Raw genomic sequence first — 21,044 nt, forward strand, 5'->3', positions numbered from 1 at the left:
TAAATATAGAAAGGTACCATTATCACAACAGAGATGTCAATGCACATATACAGACAATATTACAAAATACCGAATTAGTTGTTTGCCTTCATGGAATTAATAGAAACAATGCCGTTTTTGCTATAAACAAAAATTACATTTCATGATTTGTGAACTGACAAGGTTCTGCTTACAAGAGAAAAAAGAAACTGCAAAAAGGAAACAGAGAGAAGAATATGATAGAAGAGAATTTTGCTTAACTATTCCATAATCTGCAATGCTACTATCGGAGTAAAATTGTGAACTTTCACGGATGCTACATAATCAGATGATATATAGTAAATGACATAGCATTTATGACAAATAAAAGACACAAATAACAATAAAAGACAAAAAAATAGATCGAAAATAATAGCAGAATTTGTCAAAACTTTTTAACTTACCATCAAAATTTCGTCAATAAGCGTTACCGTCTGGGTAATTAAATGGATTTCAATGAGTCCCACTTCGCAAACTGATTATTAAGGAGAACTGCTTAAGTAGATACAAACCCGATAGATGACACCATAGTGTCTCATGGAACTGAGACTCAATATTTTCTTAAAGTTGTAGAGCAATACAATTGCTCACAGCAAAGCTAACTTTGACTCTGATATACTTTGTGTAAATTGACACTGACAGTCCCACGTTTTAGTGATTTTATGTGTCATAGAAAACTAGCTCCTTTAGGTGGGTGGCATTATCTCAAAACATAGATTAGGAAACTGGCTAGTAACAAGTTTTCTAATGAACTCCCTTCTAGAAATGGCACCCAAAAGTGACACTTTTCTATACCATATGGATTCAAACGCGACACAATTAGTAGTGATTTATATAGAATATGTGAAAATATTAGCACTTGCTTTCATATGAGCCCATATTCGTCTCTCTACGAGTATCGTTTCTGTATGATGACCCTGTGGGAAAAAAAAGAAAATGTCGTAAATATCGGAACCATCGGTTAAGGTTTACCGGCGATGGCAATTTCAATGACACTTTGATTCGATAATGTCGCGTTTGAAGGGTTTCAGGCTCTTTTTAGGACTTCCCAAAAGAAATATTCGATTATCAACTTCGATTTTATTGAAATATTGTCATTAGATAGTTTCTTTAAAAGACATTTTTTCTTTCCATTACAGGCTCTAGGCCGTAGTTTGCTCCTTACTAGGTTGCAGCTACTCCTGATACCATGATATGCTTGATGTGGAATTGTGTCTAACGGCCTCCTTCCAGTTGTTTATCATTTTTTTCCGATAATCCTCCCAAGCTTCATATATGTTTCATTATTTGACAAAATAGCCAACCCTAAAATTACTGCGTACGTATGGTACGTATTGGCCCATTATAGTCTAGACGGGTCGTTCACATGATTTTATTTAAGTGTAAAATAATCAAATTATACGGGTAACATAACTATAATAGTACATCATATGCACTTTTTGTACAATACTATATTTTTACCCGAAGCTTAACCTGAGTTCTGGGGGCCAGCGTTTCTTCTCCGAAATTCTCCCCCAGGGGAAATTCCCTCCACGAAAAATTCCCGCTCTCCCACGGAGAATTCCCCCACACGCAAAATTGAGCAGCCCCAGAAAAATTACAAAATAGCTACCTCAAAATGTCGATCAGGTGCCCAAAGGGGTAACAAAGGGAAGAAATATCAAAAGAAAGTTCTAGGACAGGGCCTGGTTGGTCTCCAATCACTTTCGACGTTAAAAAAAGGACTAAATTCTCAATTTATAATCGATCGAGCATCGTCCTATGTTTCTATGACCACGAGGGGAAAGGTTGGGGATGAGGAGGGGGCAGCCCCCTCCTATACGGAATAAATTTTGCTCGATTTTGGGTATAATCTTACTCTTTGCTTTCATATTAATGGCTTAGAATAGAAACATTTCCGGAAAAAAAGACAATCAATTTCTACTTCCACTCCCCCTTCCTTAGAACTTGTTCTGTATTTATTTGAAGGCTCAATGAGACTTGGGATGTTTTAGCATTGAAATGCACCCTTTGAGGTATCTGCCCCTCTCCCTAACTACAAAAAGATCAGAGAGCCTTGCTAGAGGTTTCAAGCTCTCATTTACAATAATTTGGATTTTTTTTTTGCCAAGGAAAGATCTCGTATGTGTGTTGTTTTTTCCTGACTTACAGATTGACTCTATGTTATTCGGTTCTAGGCGTTTACCCCCCCCCCTCGGGAAGTACCCCCGAGAACATAACCCTCGGAGAAAAATATCCCCTCGCAGAAAATACCCTCCCGTGGAAAATAAGGCTTTCCAAATTTTAAAATTTTATTTGGGTTTTGTTTTTTTTTTCGGTAGGGGGGAAGGAATTTTGGTACTTGTGTATTATACACTACTCACTCAAGTTTACGCTGTGTAAAACTCGAGAACAAACCGGTTTTTTCGTTAGTTTCTTCCAGCTTAGCGTGAGACAGGACAAAGACAAGTGACAGAATAGACTGGAATAAATATAATTTGGGCTATATATTTGCACATAAGGGTGTGTGTGTGTAAAGTATTTGGACAGTTTGAAGTCAGAAAACAATTCTTAGTTCACAATATGCAGATTTATTGTACCTAACACATCTTGCATGCAGACCCATTATACTTCCCCCCCCCCCCCAATGTGCAAATATACAGCCCAAATTTATTCTAAAGTAATGAAGAAACCAACGAAGAAACCGGTTTGTTCTCGTGTTTTATGCATCGTAAACTTGAGTGAGTGGCGTATAATACACAATTGCCGGAATTTTTCATGGAGAGAGAGCCGGGCCCGGTATTATTTAAAAACGATTATAAATTAAATTGAAAAAAAAAAGTTTTTTCAACTGAAAGTAAGGAGCAACATCAAAGCTTCAAACAAACAGAAATTATTATGTATATGAAAGGAGTTGCCTCCTCTTTCAAGAACTCGCTCTTTACGCTAAAGTTGTTTTTTTAGAATTTTAAAACAAAGCTTGTTATTCTAATTAAACGGTCATTGTGGTTCAGGAATCGTTCTTAAAGAATTAACAATTCAAAACTTTAGCGTAAAGAGCAAGGTCTTGTGGAAGGGGCCACTCCTTTCAAGTATGTAATAATTTCTGTTCATTTTAAGCTTTAATATTTTCAGTTTTACACAGGGTAAACGGTAAACTTGAGTGAGTGGCGTATGATACACAAGTACCGGGGATATTTACCGCGAGGAAGGTAGGGTATTTTCCATAGGGGGGATATTTTCGGGGAGGGGGGTATTTTTCGCGAAGGTTATTTTCTGAGGGTAAACGCCGGCCACCATGTTATTCATTTTATCTGTTGTTGGTTTTTCCGCACTGTTAGCTTTTTAATTCTTGCAACTTAGGTTTTTGTTTCTTTTTCGACATCTGACCGAAATTTCGAGGTACCCATTAGTACTTTCTCTTATGACATTCAATTTTCCATGTGGGGGAATTATCCGGCAGGGGTGTTTCCGAGAGAAATTTTTCAGGGGGGTATTTTCCATGGGGGAATTTTCCGAAGGGAGGTGGAAGAATTTCCAGGGACTCTTTGCTGAGGCACCATCTCTTTTATGACTTAAAAAGGGCATTAGCAATTTAGTCCCGTTCGAATAATTTCTCTCTTGATATTGTACAATCGCTGGTTCAACACGATCACCCATGGGGGGGGGGGGGGGCAGAGAAGGGAAAATGGAGATGTATCAGTGCTAACCATGTAAAAATGTGATTTTTCTTCTCTTTCAAGATGAGGGACTTAAAACAGCTAAAGAAATGGGTAAGAATAAAATATTCGACTCTGACCGTAAATCTGAAATTTTTCTCTCTCCAAAACCTTTTCCCTTTTTTGCAGATTTTAAAGTACACTGGAGATTTTACCTATTTCTCGTTCCTTTATTTGGTGCATTTTGTGCAGGTATTTTCTAGGCCTATTATGTTTCTGCTTTCTCGTAAATCGTTGTTTGTTTGATGTGTTGGAAGATTTTTGTAACTTTATTTACTTCTTTTATACTCCCTCAATATACGTAACTGAATCTTACCCTGGTTTTCACTTAAGGAGTCCATGGTCACGGAAGAGGTGCTTGCAACAGTTTTCATCTCTTTTGTCGTCTTGCTGAGAAAAGGAAGAATGGAGCTCTTGCTGGGTAGACCAGTGCTTGGTTGACCAGTTTCAAGTTTACTAATATGTATTCCAAGGCCCCGTAGCTCAACTGCCGGGATATTGAGTTGCTTTAGAAGTTTCACGACCTCACTGTTTAAAAATCGAATATTAAACCAAGAGGAAACAACAAAATTTAATTTAAAGCATGGATGTTGAAGATATTTGGGGTATGCAATCTTTCCCTCAATTCGAAGAAAGACTGATTTTCGTAAAAATGAATGAAACGAAGGCGTAAGAAAAGGGCACATTCGATGGAAGTGGATCCACATACTTGTTTTGTTAATTATTTCGCATTTTTGCCGGTCACATTTTATGGTTTTTCTTTGCAATATACTCTTATGAAACGAAATTAATATTCATGATTAGAGTGAAGTTGAGATTCAAACTTCGGACATGCATAAATTGCCGAAGGCAAAGGTTAGCCGAGTTGTCATTAAAATTTTAAACAACTGAGCAACCATAGAGCTCATTAGCCTTGGCATAAGGTACCCAATAAAGTAGGAAATTCATAAATAATAATTCGTGGAATAATAATATATGTCTTGTTTAAATTATACAGTTGTTTATTTTCTTTAAGTATACATTCCTAGCTACCGTTGACAAGCTAATAAAATATTTGAATCAGAAAAATCAGTTCAATGTGAGGAGTGGGGCTTTTTGTTATCAACAATATTTTCATATTATGCTCATACGTTGCAACGGTCATTCAAATGCGATTATTCAAATGTTCATCAGTCAACCGTTTCTTGTACTTGTCAACCGTTTCTTGAATTTGATACTGGAAAACGAAATCTTCCACAGATACGTTGAGCTGAAGATTGCCTTCACTCTTAAAGTAACCTGAACCAAAATTAGATGTTTTTGCTTAGGTTCAAAAGGCAAAGTATTTTCATTGCTTGAAGCGAGTTATTTTTAGGAAAGATCAGTTTGAAAATCGATCAGTTCCATTTCCACTGCAGTATTGTCTACTTCAAAATGTCGCATTACATAAGTAGATAATTCTTCAGCATAAATCTCTACAAAAGGAGATGTGACGAACTGTGTTACAATCAAAATGTTTTGAAGTCTTGAAAGCGTTGACTCAATTAATTTTTCAAGTTCGATGAATTGCAATAGGTTTGTTGTTATAAGGAGGCTAGGAAGGTACTTGCTCGTCAAGGACCTTCTTCAAACAATTTTGTATTCACCCTGGGTAAGATTTTTTCCCGCAGCTCCAGCTTTTTTGTGGGTGAGACCACACCTGAAATGGGTCCACCAATATGCTTCAAAAAATGTTTTTTTGATTAAAAAATGGTACTGGCTGTTCATCTAATGTATTTAAATAAATTATTATTTAATAGTTGAGCAAAGAACTGTTCACACTATTCTAATAGTGAGTATTCAATGTTATTTCTTGGTTATAGCTAGTCATGGTTATTTATAAAAAAAATTTGTCAACCAACATTCTCTTTAGTTATTTTATACTAAAATTGTATGCTAATGTAGACAAGTTGACGTCAAAAATTACCCTAGTCATACATACTTTGTGCATACACTAAATTTATGTATTTTATGTATTAATGAATTTATGTATGTGTAAGTGTGTATCTATAAGTATAAATGCCTACTGGCGTGTCAATATATAATGAGCCAAACCTTTAATCGTGAATTCCAATTTTACTTGAATGATGATTTCTTTTTTTATTCAATAAAGGGAAGAATGACAGTTACAACATACAAGTATCAAACAGTTCGTGGTAACGAACTGTAGTAAGGAGCGACCAGGTTCAATAGTAAACGAAACTCTAAAAAATGGAATTTTGATGCTAAAATATACATCAAAAGAATCAGATTTTCATGCTGATTTTAAATATATAAGTTTCATCAAATTTAGTCTTTGTCATCAAAAGTTACGAGCCTGGAAAAATTTGCCTTATTTTAGAAAATAGGGGAAAACACCCCATAAAAGTCACAGAATCTTAACGAAAATCACACCATCGCATTCGGCGTATCAGAGAACCCTATAGCAAAATTTTCAAGCTCCTATCTACAAAAATGTGGAATTTCGTATTTTTTGCCAGAAGACAAATCACGGGTGCGTGTTTATTTGTTTGTTTTTTGTTGTTGTTTTCCCCAGGGGTCATCATATCGATCAAGCGGTCCTAGAATGTCGCAAGAGGGCTCATTCTAACGGAAATGAATAATTCTAGTGCCCTTTTTAAGTGACCAAAAAAATTGGAGGGCACCTACGCCCCCTCCCACGCTCATTTTTCTCCAAATTCAACAGATCAAAATTTTGAGATAGCCATTTTGTTCCGCATAGTCAAAAACCATAATAACTATGTCTTTGGGAATGACTTACTCCCCCACAGTCCCTGGGGGAGGGGCTGCAGGTCACAAACTTCGACCAGTGTTTACATATAATAATGGTTATTGGCAAGTGTACCGTCGTTTTCAGGAGATTTTTTTTGGTTTTGGGGGTGGGGTTGAGGGGAGGGGGCTATGTGGGAGGATCTTTCCTTGGAGATATATGTCACGAGGGAACAGAAATTCAATGAAAAAGGCGCAGAATTTTCTGAAATTACTATAAAAAAACAATGAAAAAATAAACATGGAAAAGTTTTTTCAATTGAAAGTAAAGAGTAGCATTGAAACTTAAAACGAACAGAGATTATTACGCATATGAGGGGTTCTAAAAGTACTTTAGCATAAAGAGTGAGGTATTTAAGAGGAGATAAATACCTCGCTCTTTATGCTATAGTATTTTTAGTAATTTCAACTATTTATTCTACGGCCTTTCTGATTCAGGGGTCATTCTTAAAGAATTAAGAATTACCATTTAGTGTAAAGAACGAGGCATTAACGAGGGTACAAACCCCCTCATATACATAATAAAAATTAAATAATATAAAAGTTTGTTACGTAAGTTAATTCTTAAGTTACGTATATTTTTTACTAACAAAAAAAATTCGTTAAAAATTAAAATTTATAGTTGCCTTTTTATGTAACCGAAAGAAATTGCATGGCAACTAGGCCTCCTTCCCCATCCCTTATTTCTCAAAATCGTCTGATCAAAACTAAGAGAAAGCCATTTAGCCAAAAAAGGAATTAATATGCAAATTTCATTTTAATAATTTATGTGTGGAGAGCCAAAATCAAACATGCATTAATTCAAAAACGTTCAGAAATTAAATAAAAAAAAACTAGTTTTTTTAACTGAAAGTAAGGAGCGACATTAAAACTTAAAACGAACAGAAATTACTCCGTATATGAAATGGGTTGTCCCCTCCGCAATCCCTCGCTCTTTACGCTGAAGTTTGACTCTTTGCCACAATTCTACTTTTTAAAACAATTAAAAGCTTTAGCGTAAAGAGCGAGGGATTGCGGAGGGGACAACCCATTTCATATACGGAGTAATTTCTGTTCGTTTTAAGTTTTAATGTCGCTCCTTACTTTCAGTTAAAAAAAACTATTTTTTTTATGTAATTTTGTAAGGGGTGACAGTCGACTCTTTATCACGAGTTAATTTTCCACTCATTTCTCGAGTAAAAAAAAAAACATATGTACTACAAAGATGCTTGCGTCGGCCCTATGGTAGCTGGGGTTAGACCCCGAACCTCCACGTAACAATCGATCTACCGATCCTCCACATGACCAGTTACCATAAATAGTTTCTGCACTTATTAAGTTTGGATCTCACCCAGTAACTAATCCAAGAAAAAAAGTTCTTCATGGAATTTCAGCGGCTTCTTTCTTTACTTCATTAAAAATGTTAAAAGTACATAGAAATATATGTTATAAAAACACAACTATAATTGCTGATAAAATATTAAATTTAATGGACAAAAGCGAAAAAGAATGTTTGAGCCATATTTCTTGCAGAAGTTTCTCTAAAGCGTTTCTTTGACGATAAAATAGATAGTGGTCTAAAACTCATTTTAAGAACAGATAAGATATCGGTAATTTTCAGCATTAAACATAGTTTTATTTTATAGCCGATAAAAACGAAATCCTTAATGAAGACGAAAAATTTTGGCAAAATGTTGTATCGATTCGTGACGTCAACAATTAAGCACAATATTCTCTCTTTGTCTCTCCAATATTTCTACTACCTGATATAATACATCACGTTCATGGTCAAGTGTTACTTCTTCTTGAAATGTGCTTTAGATTAGCTTTACTTAAAAGCTATAAAATCTTCATCGCTGCAAACATACCATTCCTGTTCAAGCTGTGGCAATTTGAATTTACTAAAGACACAAAACTGCCGATTTTTACTCCGGGTCCGAAGTCCTAACTACTAAAGAAAAGCAAGGCAGAAAATACTTGAGACAAAGTTTTATAGTACTTGAGAAGGTTATAACTGTGGGTGTATCGATTCATGACGCCAAAAAAATGGGAATTAAATTCATTTCATCTGTGATAGATTTCAAACTTTCAGGGTAAATAGACGGGGCTAGGTAGACCTCATTGCAGGCATAGCCTTTCAAAGTGTAGTTGTATCCATGTGTAACGACCGATGTGTTCTTCGGTGGGTAGAGGGATTTCATTGTGAGTGGACTAGACCAAAGACATAAGATCAATTATATTTGATATACGGTCAGTCAAATAAGTACCTAAGACTGTTCTCGCACACTTATTCTGGAAAACCTTTAACAAACCTTCCTCAGCCTTTCAAAGCACCCATGTTTTAGCACAATGCTTGCGTCACTACCGTAGCTTCCAATATGGGAAGCCACGGTAGAATGGCTTCCTTCTCGCACACTTATTCTGGAAAACCTTTAACAAACCTCCCTCAGCCTTTCAAAGCACCCATGTTTTAGTACAATGCTTGCGTCACTACCGTGGCTTCCAATATGGGAAGCCACGGTAGAATGGCTTCCTTCTCGCACAATTATTCTGGAAAACCTTTAACAAACCTCCCTCAGCCTTTCAAAGCACCCATGTTTTAGTACAATGCTTGCGTCACTACCGTGGCTTCCAATATGGGAAGCCACGGTAGAATGGCTTCCTTCTCGCACAATTATTCTGGAAAACCTTTAACAAACCTCCCTCAGCCTTTCAAAGCACCCATGTTTTAGTACAATGCTTGCGTCACTACCGTGGCTTCCAATATGGGAAGCCACGGTAGAATGGCTTCCTTCTCGCACACTTATTCTGGAAAACCTTTAACAAACCTCCCTCAGCCTTTCAAAGCACCCATGTTTTAGTACAATGCTTGCGTCACTACCGTGGCTTCCAATATGGGAAGCCACGGTAGAATGGCTTCCTTCTCGCACACTTATTCTGGAAAACCTTTAACAAACCTCCCTCAGCCTTTCAAAGCACCCATGTTTTAGTACAATGCTTGCGTCACTACCGTGGCTTCCAATATGGGAAGCCACGGTAGAACGGCTTCCTTCTCGCACAATTATTCTGGAAAACCTTTAACAAACCTCCCTCAGCCTTTCAAAGCACCCATGTTTTAGTACAATGCTTGCGTCACTACCGTGGCTTCCAATATGGGAAGCCACGGTAGAATGGCTTCCTTCTCGCACAATTATTCTGGAAAACCTTTAACAAACCTCCCTCAGCCTTTCAAAGCACCCATGTTTTAGTACAATGCTTGCGTCACTACCGTGGCTTCCAATATTCTAATCTTTCACTTGTGATAAAACACCCTAGGTTTTGGCTATTCTACTTTTCACATCTCTACTGCATTTACCATTCTTAATAATAATACTACCCAGGTAAATGAAGCAGCTTCACTCGCTGCTATCCACTTGAATGATTTTCTCGTTACCTAAAAAAAAGGCTTTATGGAACATACCGAGTTCCCTTTGAAAGTTCGGAAAGGTCAAGGTTTTCAGTTAGGTACCAAATACCTTTAATTTCCAGCAAATTTGCGCTGAATGCCAAAACTATACATCATTCATCCAGAATATCTCTGAAAAAGGAAATACTAAAGGTTGTATATTGATCACTGTTGATAGAATACTAAAATATATTCTTCTGTGTGTGCCTTTTTACTTTTCTGTTCCAGTGTTGGGTTGACCTCCCACGCCCCTCCTGCCCAGCATTTTTCATTTCTTTATTTTTAGGTTTTTTGTGTTTATTTTTGTGTTTATTTTTATGTTTTTTATGTGTGTTTATTTGCACCGTTTTCTCTATTATTATGACGCAATGGAATATTTCTTTTGTATTGTCGTACTATGTAAATACCCCAACTTTACGAGCTCTGCTCTCCGTTGGGGGTTAATATATTTTCTTATACCTTTAAATGAATAAAATAAAACAGTCAAACATTTACCTAACGCCGCCTCTGCACTGTCACTCATTCCTAGTCTAAACGGCTTAGTCTTCTCAGTATTAATTCCCGAACCTATTCTTACATCTGGAACTCTTAAAACCTCCAAAAATTCATTCATTTTGATAATAATTCTATCCAGAATATTCAAATCATCTGCATAATTAAGGTCTTATAGAGCTTTATTTACCCATTTGATCCCATGCTTTCCTATAACCTTTGCCTTGTTCCTTATGATAAAGCCAACCAAAATCTATATATATATAAATAAGTTGTTTGTTTGTGTGTCTGTCGACTGACGTCATGTTTGTGTGTCGACTGACGTCATGTTTGTGTGTCGACTGACGTCATGTTTGTCGACTGACGTCATTATAAGGATTGAGCTGTATGTCTTCATGAAGTTGTTTGTCGACTGACGTCATGTTTGTCGACTGACGAAATTACAGACAAATGACGACCGGGACACCGGGACACAGGGAATATAAATGACGACCGGGACACTCAAAGAGAAATTACAGACTGGGACACCGGAACACAAAGACCGGGACATATAAATGACGACCGGGACACTCAAAGATAAATTACAGACATCGAAGAATGTTGTGTATTCGCAAGTTTTACGTAGTTAAAAACGTATATATATATCTATCTATATTCACAGGTGGGACACAGGGACACAACTACAATGGCGCGTAACTAATATGGCGCGTAACGACATCACTTCCTGCTTCAATCGCAGCAATATTATTCCCGTGCATGACGCAAATCACTTAGATCTATTTATTTGGCACACTATACAAGGATAGGACCTTCATAAAAGCTCTTCTATCGAATAAATCTGATGATTCAGAACCTTCTCAATATCCTCCCTCCTTCCTAAAGCCATACTGTTCTTCTTTTAGAACACTATCAACATCATCTCTCATTTCAAGTTCAAGTTCTATTTATTTTCTATTTCTATAGAAATAGAGTTCTTATTTATTCTAATAAGTATCATCATGCTAAGTAATTTGCTTCCAAGAAAAATCCAGTTAATGACTGTAACTACCACACTCACTTTTCATATTTTCTGTAAAGGGGCTGAATTAAGATTTTCTAAAGGCAACAAGTACTTGCCCTTTGTCAAAATCATATTCATAACCCTCAGCAATTTGTTTCTGATTTTGCAAACACCATATTTCAAAACTTTATTTACTACATTATCAGCACCCAAGGCCTTATACTTCGCAATGTTTTTAGTGTCGTTCCTAACTCCTCCCCGCAAAATAATTCTTCCTTCCCTTCAAATTGTCAGAAATGTTTTCATTCGTTTTTAAACCATTTTCCATAAACTTATGAGAGTTTAACATATTTCCAAAATACTCTGCCCATCACCCTTTAAAACTTTTCTTATCAGAAATGAAGGCCCCGTTCTTATTTTTAACAGGCAAATCTTCAGAGTGACTGCTTCCTCTCAATTTATTAAAATGTCAATAAAATATCTTACTATTATGCTGTTTAGCTGTATTTTCCAGATTCTCGGTAACTTTAAGCATAGCGACCCTTTTTATCTCGCAAATTCATACTTTACTATCTTCTATACTCTCCTAACTTTCGTCTTGTTCTCATATGATCTATTAGTTAAAAACTTCCTGAATCAATCTCTTCTCTCTTCTACCCGGTTTAAAGAGGTGTCTGTCAATGTCATCCCGGAAAGTAGCTACCCTTCCTAAATCTAAGCTTCAAGTTAACTCTAATCACAACTAGATGATAATCCTTGATTTTAACATCAATAACAGCACTCTTACATAGCCTGTTGCCTTTTATCGATCATGCCCGTCTTCAATTTACAAAAACATAATCAATTAGGGTGACAGTCTTACCATCATGCTAGCTTACGGGTCATTTCAAGACCAAAAAACCGTACTAGCTATAACTAGATTATTTTACCTGCAAAATTGTATTGCTACTACTATTGCTATTTTCCTTCCCTACATTAAATTCATCTATGTTAGCGTACCATCTATTCCAAGTTGTACCAGCCTGGGCATTAAAATTCCCTAATAAAAATGCCATATTTCTACCGGGGACCCTGTCTATTTGTTCCTGTAGCTGTAAGTAGAATTCATCCGAGTCCCTACTGTCTCCGTCAGTCGTCTTTGCAGGGGCACATACCACTCTGACTGATACCTTGCACTTTCCAATCATAAAGTGAGCAAATAGAATTATATCATCAATACCTTCCCAGCCTTAGCAAGACTTAGACGCTTCCTTATTCATCACAAGCTATACATCCTGACTATAAACCCATTCTTTCTACCTGAATAAATAAATTCTATATCATATAACTTCATTTTTCTTAACCTAGGGAGATGAGTTTCTGAAACTCCTTGCAAGTCTAGGTAAAAAAATAAGAATATGTCATTCAAAATGATAATAAGATAGTTGTCTAACAGGGTCACAACGTTCCACGTCGGTATGTTCATATTATTTAAATGACTGACATTGTTATGACATTCAAGATAAACAACAGGTCCACGCAGTGCAGGTCACAGACTAATAACTTCTTCTCAAGTCAACACAAAGTGGTTAAGCCGGTATATAACGGACTGCAAGAAGTCCCCAGGACCTCCAATTAAATAGAGGATTGCACAATCCAGCCCGATCTTGATCCTTACATGGTTTCCCAAACTCTGCTCTTCTATCAGCACGAGTCGACGCCCTGCACAAGCAATCTCAAGCCTATTACGTCCAACTCATTATGTATTCATGCCAGCAAATATTTTACCTACAATGGGGAGGCAACCCATAATCAATAAAACACCAGGAACAGTTTATTGATTTTCAGACATATACAAACTTTTTAACGCGTTTTTAAGTTTTTGTTACCATGGGCCGTAGTTCGTTCTTTACTAGGTTAAAGCTATTACAGCAACAATGATTATTTCTTTCTTGCGACGGTCTTGATGCTATGACAAATAAAAATAAACCACAATAAAAATCGTTTTTACTGAAGCATTAATGACGCTCTGGCCTTTTGAAGGTTTAAGGGCGATAGACTTTTCTTTGGAGTAATTTCTGTTCAGGATAATTTCGGTTCATAATTTCTTTTGTGTTCGGTTTCATTGGAACGGATAATTTCGGTTCAACTTTGGCTTTATTCTTCATTTTATTTTTGTTGCCTCGGGTTGCATTAGCGCTTTTTATATTAATGTCTAGAAAGGATTTTTTTTTATTTTTTAACATATATAGTATTCAAACTGTATAGCTATTTTCGTTTTCTAGATTATGGCACAGTAGACACAGGTAGCAATTTTTATCCTCTCTGTTGCCAAGATGTAACCCTTTTCTTCTTTTGTTTTTTTTTTTTTAGTTTGCTTGTATGGAACATTACCTTCTCCAATAATTCTGTCTTTCCTTCCTCTTGATTCAAAGTACTGTTCCTGTTCCACAAAAAAAAAAAAAAAAAAAAAAAAAAATCATTTAATAACCGACACCATTTTTGTTGGGTTTCAGGCTGTTTTCGAAATTCTCAATAAATTTGTCATCACAACAAATTTTTATCATGCAGATTAATCAAAATAATAGATACCGTTCCTGAATCAGGTTCAAATGGCAATTCTTCATCACTTGTCAGTTTTTTTAAACGCCTTTTTTAATTTTCGATTACTATGGGCTAAGATTCATTCTTTACTAGAGCCATGATACTCAAACACTAGAAGTCTCTCACTTTGCTCAGTTTACATCACTTTTATGAGTCCCTCTCAAGTTTAGATTACAATAGGTAGGTAGCTTTCTTACCTTTCAATAAGAGAAGTTTCTGAAATAGGATGACTCAGAGTGGCTGACTTAGAATATGCATCACAAACTCCATGACCCATGAACTTGGCAGCTTCTATGGGGGCACCCTTGGCTCTAGACTAAAAAGCAATAGGGTCAAAACTACAAGGCTAAAAAATATCGTAATGGCTATTGCGTCATTTGCACTTTACTCAACACCAAATATACGTTAACTATTTTCATGTTATAATTATAACTTCATATTTATGACAATAAAAATCAAAAAGTACGTTTAACAGAATCTTGAATTTCTGAGATTTCTACGAATTAAAATCATAATGCATTATACATTCAGTTCATTTTTATCAGTTCTTTCCAGTAATCTCAATTACTGTCGTGACTCTGTTTTCTTAATTTTTGTCGATGTTTTAAAATACTAAACGATACTGTACAAAAACATATAGTTTTCAATAAAACACAAATGGCACAACAGCCTTTAGAAAGTTTAGGGACAGGAGGCGCAACCCTAAGCCTCTTTGTAATAATTTCTGTTCTGGGGCAGGAGGCACAACCCTAAGCCTCTTTGTAGTAATTTCAAAGAGTTTTGGGCTTTATTTATTTATTGATAGTAATTTTTGGTCATTTAAAGTTTGAATTATAACACGACTTTATTCTTGCTTGTCTTAAGATTTAATATGGGCTCTTTAGTTTTTTGTTTTTTTTAATCTTTTCTTTCGGAAACTTTTTTGGAATTGATTTTTTTTTAAAGCAAAAATAAACACTTACATAGTAAAGTCTTTTTTGGTGGAAGAACGAAGTTCGTTGTTTCAACGATCAAAAATCATTGGTTTTTACACTATACAAAAAGTATACTGACGATATAACTTACTCAGATAAATTAACAGGTCACAATTTTCTACAGGATTATCGGTGCAATTATGAAAACTAACAATTACTGAAAACGTGAAACAATATATAGTTTAAGTACGGTATTGTAGAAACATAAAGCGCTTCTGAGTATTTTTGACAGTAGAAAAACTAAGAGAGAAAAAACGGGTTTAATTCAAATAAAGCAGTGGAGTGAAACAAAGATAAAGAAAAATAGCAACAAAACTTTAAATAATAAAAAAATTCGAATATTTCGACTCCACGTCCGAGAGCTTTTTTCAACAGAAAAAAATTAAGGAAAAATTAACTTTTTTCAGCCCGTTTTTTCTCTCTTATTTTTGCAAATAAAAAGCAGTGAGGTCAAATTATTTACAGTAGAAAAACAATGCGTTTTATGACGTTTTGATATGGATTTGAGTTGGCTTAGTTCAGTACAACTTCTATAAAATTAGCACAATACACTGAATGGTTCCTTTTTGGTTTGAAAATTGTAACTTATTAATTTGTGGTGGGGCAGAACCAACTGAACCGAAGCTTAGCTGAGGTGGCTGAACTTACAGAGTCACACCACTGACGCAAGCCACGACTAGAAAATTTTTAGGAGCACCAGGATTTGAACCCGCGTCCCGTAGGATACGATATTACAATCTCAGTGTGCCATACAATCGGCTAAGGGTGATTCTTTTAAAATGAATACTTTGATCATTACTTGGTAGATAAATCTGAAGTTCCAGAGTTTTAAATTTTACATTACTAGCTGCAGATTATATGGCTAATAAGGACAATAAATTGTCTTTTAAATCAGTCTTCGTATTTTGCTTAATAGCTTTGCAGTTACTAGAATAGTACCTCTTTTTTCTTGAATTTTCAAAAGCGTTAAAACTGTATTCTAAAAGTTATCAATATCTTGGCTGGTGAATGACTATTTAGAGCCTTAAATATTAACCTTTACTGCTGGCTACTTAAAGACTTTTCTCCTCCTTGAACAACATTCTGCTTTTTTGCGCGAGTTTTGTGTTTCCAATAAAGCGCTGGTTTTGTGTAATTCTATAAATAAGAGGAAGCTTATTTGGACAATGAGAAGGGACAATGAGAAACTTATTTGAATGAGAAGGGACAATTTTTTATCATTTCAAGCTTCAATTTCATTCTTTATTTCCCTCAGGAAAACTTTGTTTTTCATCAGCAAGCAAAGCATTCCTTGCCAGAATTGCTTACGGCAACCGGCACGTGACGAAATACAATTGCGAAAGATTTGGAGTTTACAGAGAGCGAATTATTACAGAGTACATTTTAAGCATGAAGGGACGAAAATTGACCATAAGATTTGCCGAATGCTTCAGGCTCCAAATATGCTAAAAAGTAAAGAAATTTATTCCCTATTATTCAAGAACTTTTATTTTATTTTTAGGAATGGAAATGAAGGCGTGGGACAGTCATAACATAGAAACTCGGTACCACTTTCTGATATTCATGCGATGTGGTATGTTCATACAAATGGATAGTGTCGTAAAAGCAGTTAAATGACTATAAAAATGGTACGGTTTTCCCAAGCTTTTATTTTTAGCTTTGAAAAATTTTAATTTTCCCAGGCAGCAAGAAAAGACAATTTTTACTTTTCAGCACATTTGAAGATAAATATGTTTTTAAAGTCTGTTTAAATAGTTTTATTTCCGTTTACGCGTAGATAAATAAAAAAAAATCAATTGAACATTCAATAGGTAAGATAATTGCAATGGTGACAGTACCTAAATTAGCCCAACTTACGAGAACTTGCAGAGTTATTTTTCTTCCAGTAACTTTTGCTTCTACCATCCTTTTAGAGACTTCTTCAGAAAGATCATGAAGGAACTTCTTTGATTCATTCTCATCGACAAAACTAAAATAAAAAAAAAAAAAATAATAAAAAATCAGCATAAGCCCTAAAATCAGGGATTTCATATACAGTTTGTAACTTCAAAATCGTATTGCAAGGTGAATTCCCCTTTTTGAAGAGCTAAGTCTAAGAAAAGTTTACTTCCACATTTGATTCCGTGTTATCTCACTGCCTTTGTTGTGCTCTTTAGGACAAAGTCCATCAAAATGATCCATATAAATGGAAATAGAACGCAGCCCTTTTTGACACTTGATCTAATACGAAACCAGCTACAAGCGTAACTTATTTCTAAAGTCACAGGCACCATATTTAAGACACTCTTTTATATTTACCCCACTAAGAGCGGCTGGGGCCTTACTAATTTTTATCCTTTAATACTGTCACTAATTCTTTCTTGCAAAATAAATCTTCACGTCCAAGGCATTTCCACTAATATTCGCAGCTGTGTTTCTAACTTTCTTCCTTAAGACAGCATCAGCGACTTCACAAACTATTTTACATAAGTTTTTTCATCCATCTTCTACATTGTCAAGTTTTGAACTCTACAGTTTAGTATTCAACTGTTCCTGGAAATTTTCTCTCAAATTCTCACCTGTTTACCAGCTTCATGGCTTCCCAGAAGGTAGTTGCCCTTCCTGAATTTAAGCTTTAATTTGATCCCCAAAACTACTAGATGGTGATCTTTACTTTTAAAATCAGTAACAGCATTCTCATATACCCTAGTATCGATCCAGCCATTCTTTGGTTTATAATAAAATAGTCAATAAGGTTAACTGTCTTACCATCATGTGAATACAACATTAATTTACGGGCCATTTTAATATCAAACACGGCATTGATTATAACTAGGTTGTAATACCTACAAATTGCAGTTGTCTGTAGCCATTACTGTTTTCTTTCCCTACACCAAATTTACCGAGTCCAGGACACCATATACCCCTATTTCTACCGATCCGTACATTATAATCAAACAGTTCGTGGTAACGGACTGGAGTAAGGAGCGACACGGCTCAATAGTAACCGAAACTCTAAAAAATGGAATTTTGATACCATTAGTTACATCAAAAAAATTACATTTTAATGCTGATTTTAAATATATAAGCTTCAAAAGTTACCCATCAAAAGTTACGAGCCTGAGAAAATTTGCCTCATTTTAGAAAATAGGAAACATTTTAGGAAACACCCCCTAAAAGCCATACAATCTTAACGAAAATCACACCATCAGATTCAGCGTATCAGAGAACCTTTTTGTAGAAGGTTCAAGCTCCTATCTACAAAAATGCGGAATTTCACATTTTTTGCCAGAAGACAAATCACGGATGCGTGTTTATTTGTTTTTTGTTTATTTTTTCCCCCAGGGGTGATCGTATCCACCCAGTGGCCCTAGAATGTCACGAGAGGGCTCATTTTAACGGAAATTAAAAGTTTTAGTGCCCTTTTTAAGTGACCAAAAATTGGAGGGCACCTAGGCCCCCTCCCACGCTCTTTTTTCCCAAATGTCACCGGATCAAAATTCTGAGATAGCCATTTTATTCACCATAGTCGAAAAACCTAACAGCTATGTCTTTGGGGATTACTCCCCCGCAGTCCCTGTGGGAGGGGCTGCAAGTTTCAAACTTTGACCTGTGTTTACACATAGTAATGGTTACTGGGAAGTGCACAGACGTTTTCAGGGGGGATATTTTTGGTTTGGGAGGGAGAGTTGTGGGGAGGGTTACGTGGGAGAATCTTTCCATGGAGGAACTTCTCACGGGGGAAGAGACTTTCAATGAAGGGGGCGCAGGATTTTCTCACATTATTTAAAAAATAAATAAAAAATAAATATGAAAAGTTTTTTTCTACTGAAAGTGAGGAGCAGCATTAAAACTTAAAACAAGCAAAAATTATTATACATATGAGAGGTTTACCTCCTCGTAATACCTCGCTCTTTACGCTAAAGTATTTTTAGTAATTTCAACTATTTATTCTACGGCCTTTGTGATCCAGGGGTCATTCTTAAAGAATTGGGACAAAATTTAAGCTTTAGTGTTAAGAGCGAGGTATCGACGAGGGGTGAACCCCCTCAAATACGCAATTAAAACATACGAATATAGAAGTTCGTTACGTAAGTTAATTTGTAAGTTACGTATATTTTTTACTAATGAAAACGTTCGTAAAAAATTAAAAGTTCTAGTTGCCTTTTTAAGTAATCAAAAAATTGGAGGGCAACTAGGCTTCCTCCCTCGCTCCTTTTTTCTCTAAATCTTCCGATTAAAACTATGAGAAAACCATTTAGCCAAAAAAAAAAAAAATATGCAAATTTCGTTTTAATTATTTATGTGCGGAGAGCCAAGATCAAAACATGAATTAATTCAAAAACGTCCAGAAATTAAATAAAAAAAAAAACAAGTTTTTTAAATGAAAGTAAGGAGCGACATTAAAAGTTAAAACGAACAGAAATTACTCCGTATATGAAAGGGGCTTTTCTTCCTCAACGCCCCGCTCTTTACGCTAAAGTTTTTTTACTGTTTTAAAAAGTAGAGTTAAGAGAAAGAGTCAAACTTTAGCGTAAAGAGCAAGGCGTTGAGGAGGAAAAGCCCCTTTCATATACGGGGTAATTTCTGTTTGTTTTAAGTTTTAATGTCGCTTCTTACTTTCATTTAAAAAACCGGAAGTAAAATTCACCTGACTCACTACTATCTCCACCAGCCAGTTGTACAGGGGCGTATACTACTATGACTGATACCCTGCACTATTTAGTCATTAAATGAGCGACTAGCATTCTATTACTAATACCTTCCCCACCTCAACAAGACTTAGCAGCTTCCTTATTTATCATGAGCCCTAATCCCTGCCTACGCACTCTATCCTTCCCACCTGACTAAATAGATTCTATATTACCTAATTTAATGTTTCCTGCCCTTGGGATATGGGTATTAGGAGTCTAAAACTCCTAGGAAGTCCAGTTCAAAGCGTCTGAATTCGTCACTCAAAATGTCGACGCGACAGTCGTTTTTTAACATTCCAATTTGAAATTTTCATAATGTAGATCATTGAAATTATTAGGGCCTCAGGAAAAGCAATGGTCTCTCAATTCTACACAAAGCACTTAAGCCGGCTTAGAGCCGGACAGCAGAAGGTCCCTGGGACCTCCAGTGTGAATGGAGGCTTTGTCCAAACCTAGGCCCATCTTAGTCATAACACGGTTTTCCTCGCTTGGTGATGCTCTTATATCAACAAGAGTCAAAATCTTGCACAGACAATCTCAAGCCTATTACCTCAAACTCATTATACATTCATGCCAACAAATATTATGCTTTTACGTGGATGCAACCCATAGTAAGTAATTCTGCTAAGAAGAGTGTTTTCAGCCCAAAACTCCAACTAAACCCAGAAGAATCATTTATCCATCAGAATCAATCGGAAATGCTGCGTCGTTTACTAGGCTAATTTCCTCTGGGATGCCACTCCCCAAGGTCACCCTGCAGCGCCATTATCAGTCAAGGTTTTGGTTAGGAAATCTCATGAAAGTTCCACCGAAAGAATCTCCTTGTCGGGGATAGGGACGAAGAAAGGAATTTATGACGGAGCGGAGACCCCGAACCATCTCACAGCATTGGAAGTGCTCCAACCTTTTATACCCAGCTATTGTCTTTACTTGTAACGTAATTTACACATTACAGATATAATTCGGAAAGGCCACACAAAAAAACCAGTTTTTGAGAAAAATAAATTGCATTTTATTTTAGTTCTATTAAAATAGCCTTATAAAGAGTGATTAAATGATAGAATTAGCTTTCAAATTAACCTTCTATCAACAATTTTTAGGTTTTTTTCCCTCAATTTCCCATAAAGTTATTTTCGTTATTAGTTTTTACCTTTAGGTTCAACATGGAACGTAACATTTGGCATAAAATTTACTCTCATTTTTTCTCATATGAAAATTCTAATGTATTTCGAAAGCGCATTTTTAAAATTTGGTTATAAAAAAAGTAAAGAATACAGCATTGGACTTTACAGTTCGTACCGGCGATGCTGATCTCCGTTTTTTGGTTCTTCAGCTAGGCCAACCATACTGTGCTTTCGCACACCCTTCCTGTTTACCGTCCCCAGACATCTCCAG

General features: G+C 35.9%; 1 protein-coding gene and 1 long non-coding RNA gene across 4 annotated transcripts in view; both read right to left on the reverse strand.

The window, feature by feature from the left end:
• LOC136032933 (uncharacterized) overlaps positions 1-21,044 on the reverse strand; it is a 417,461-nt gene that overhangs the window by 335,395 nt on the left and 61,022 nt on the right. The gene's annotated exons all lie outside the window — the stretch shown is intronic.
• Positions 1-21,044, reverse strand: part of LOC136032926 (DNA repair protein REV1-like) — an 82,825-nt gene that overhangs the window by 25,386 nt on the left and 36,395 nt on the right. For all 3 annotated transcript variants that reach the window (XM_065713393.1, XM_065713395.1, XM_065713394.1), the window contains 3 exons: positions 16,834-16,945; positions 14,200-14,318; positions 4,033-4,244 (listed from right to left, as the gene is read on the reverse strand). In XM_065713393.1, coding sequence (XP_065569465.1) covers positions 4,033-4,244; positions 14,200-14,318; positions 16,834-16,945 — 443 coding nt within the window. The remainder of the gene's footprint in view (positions 1-4,032; positions 4,245-14,199; positions 14,319-16,833; positions 16,946-21,044) is intronic.

Source organism: Artemia franciscana, chromosome 11, assembly GCF_032884065.1.
Source record: "Artemia franciscana chromosome 11, ASM3288406v1, whole genome shotgun sequence".
NCBI lineage: Eukaryota > Metazoa > Arthropoda > Branchiopoda > Anostraca > Artemiidae > Artemia > Artemia franciscana.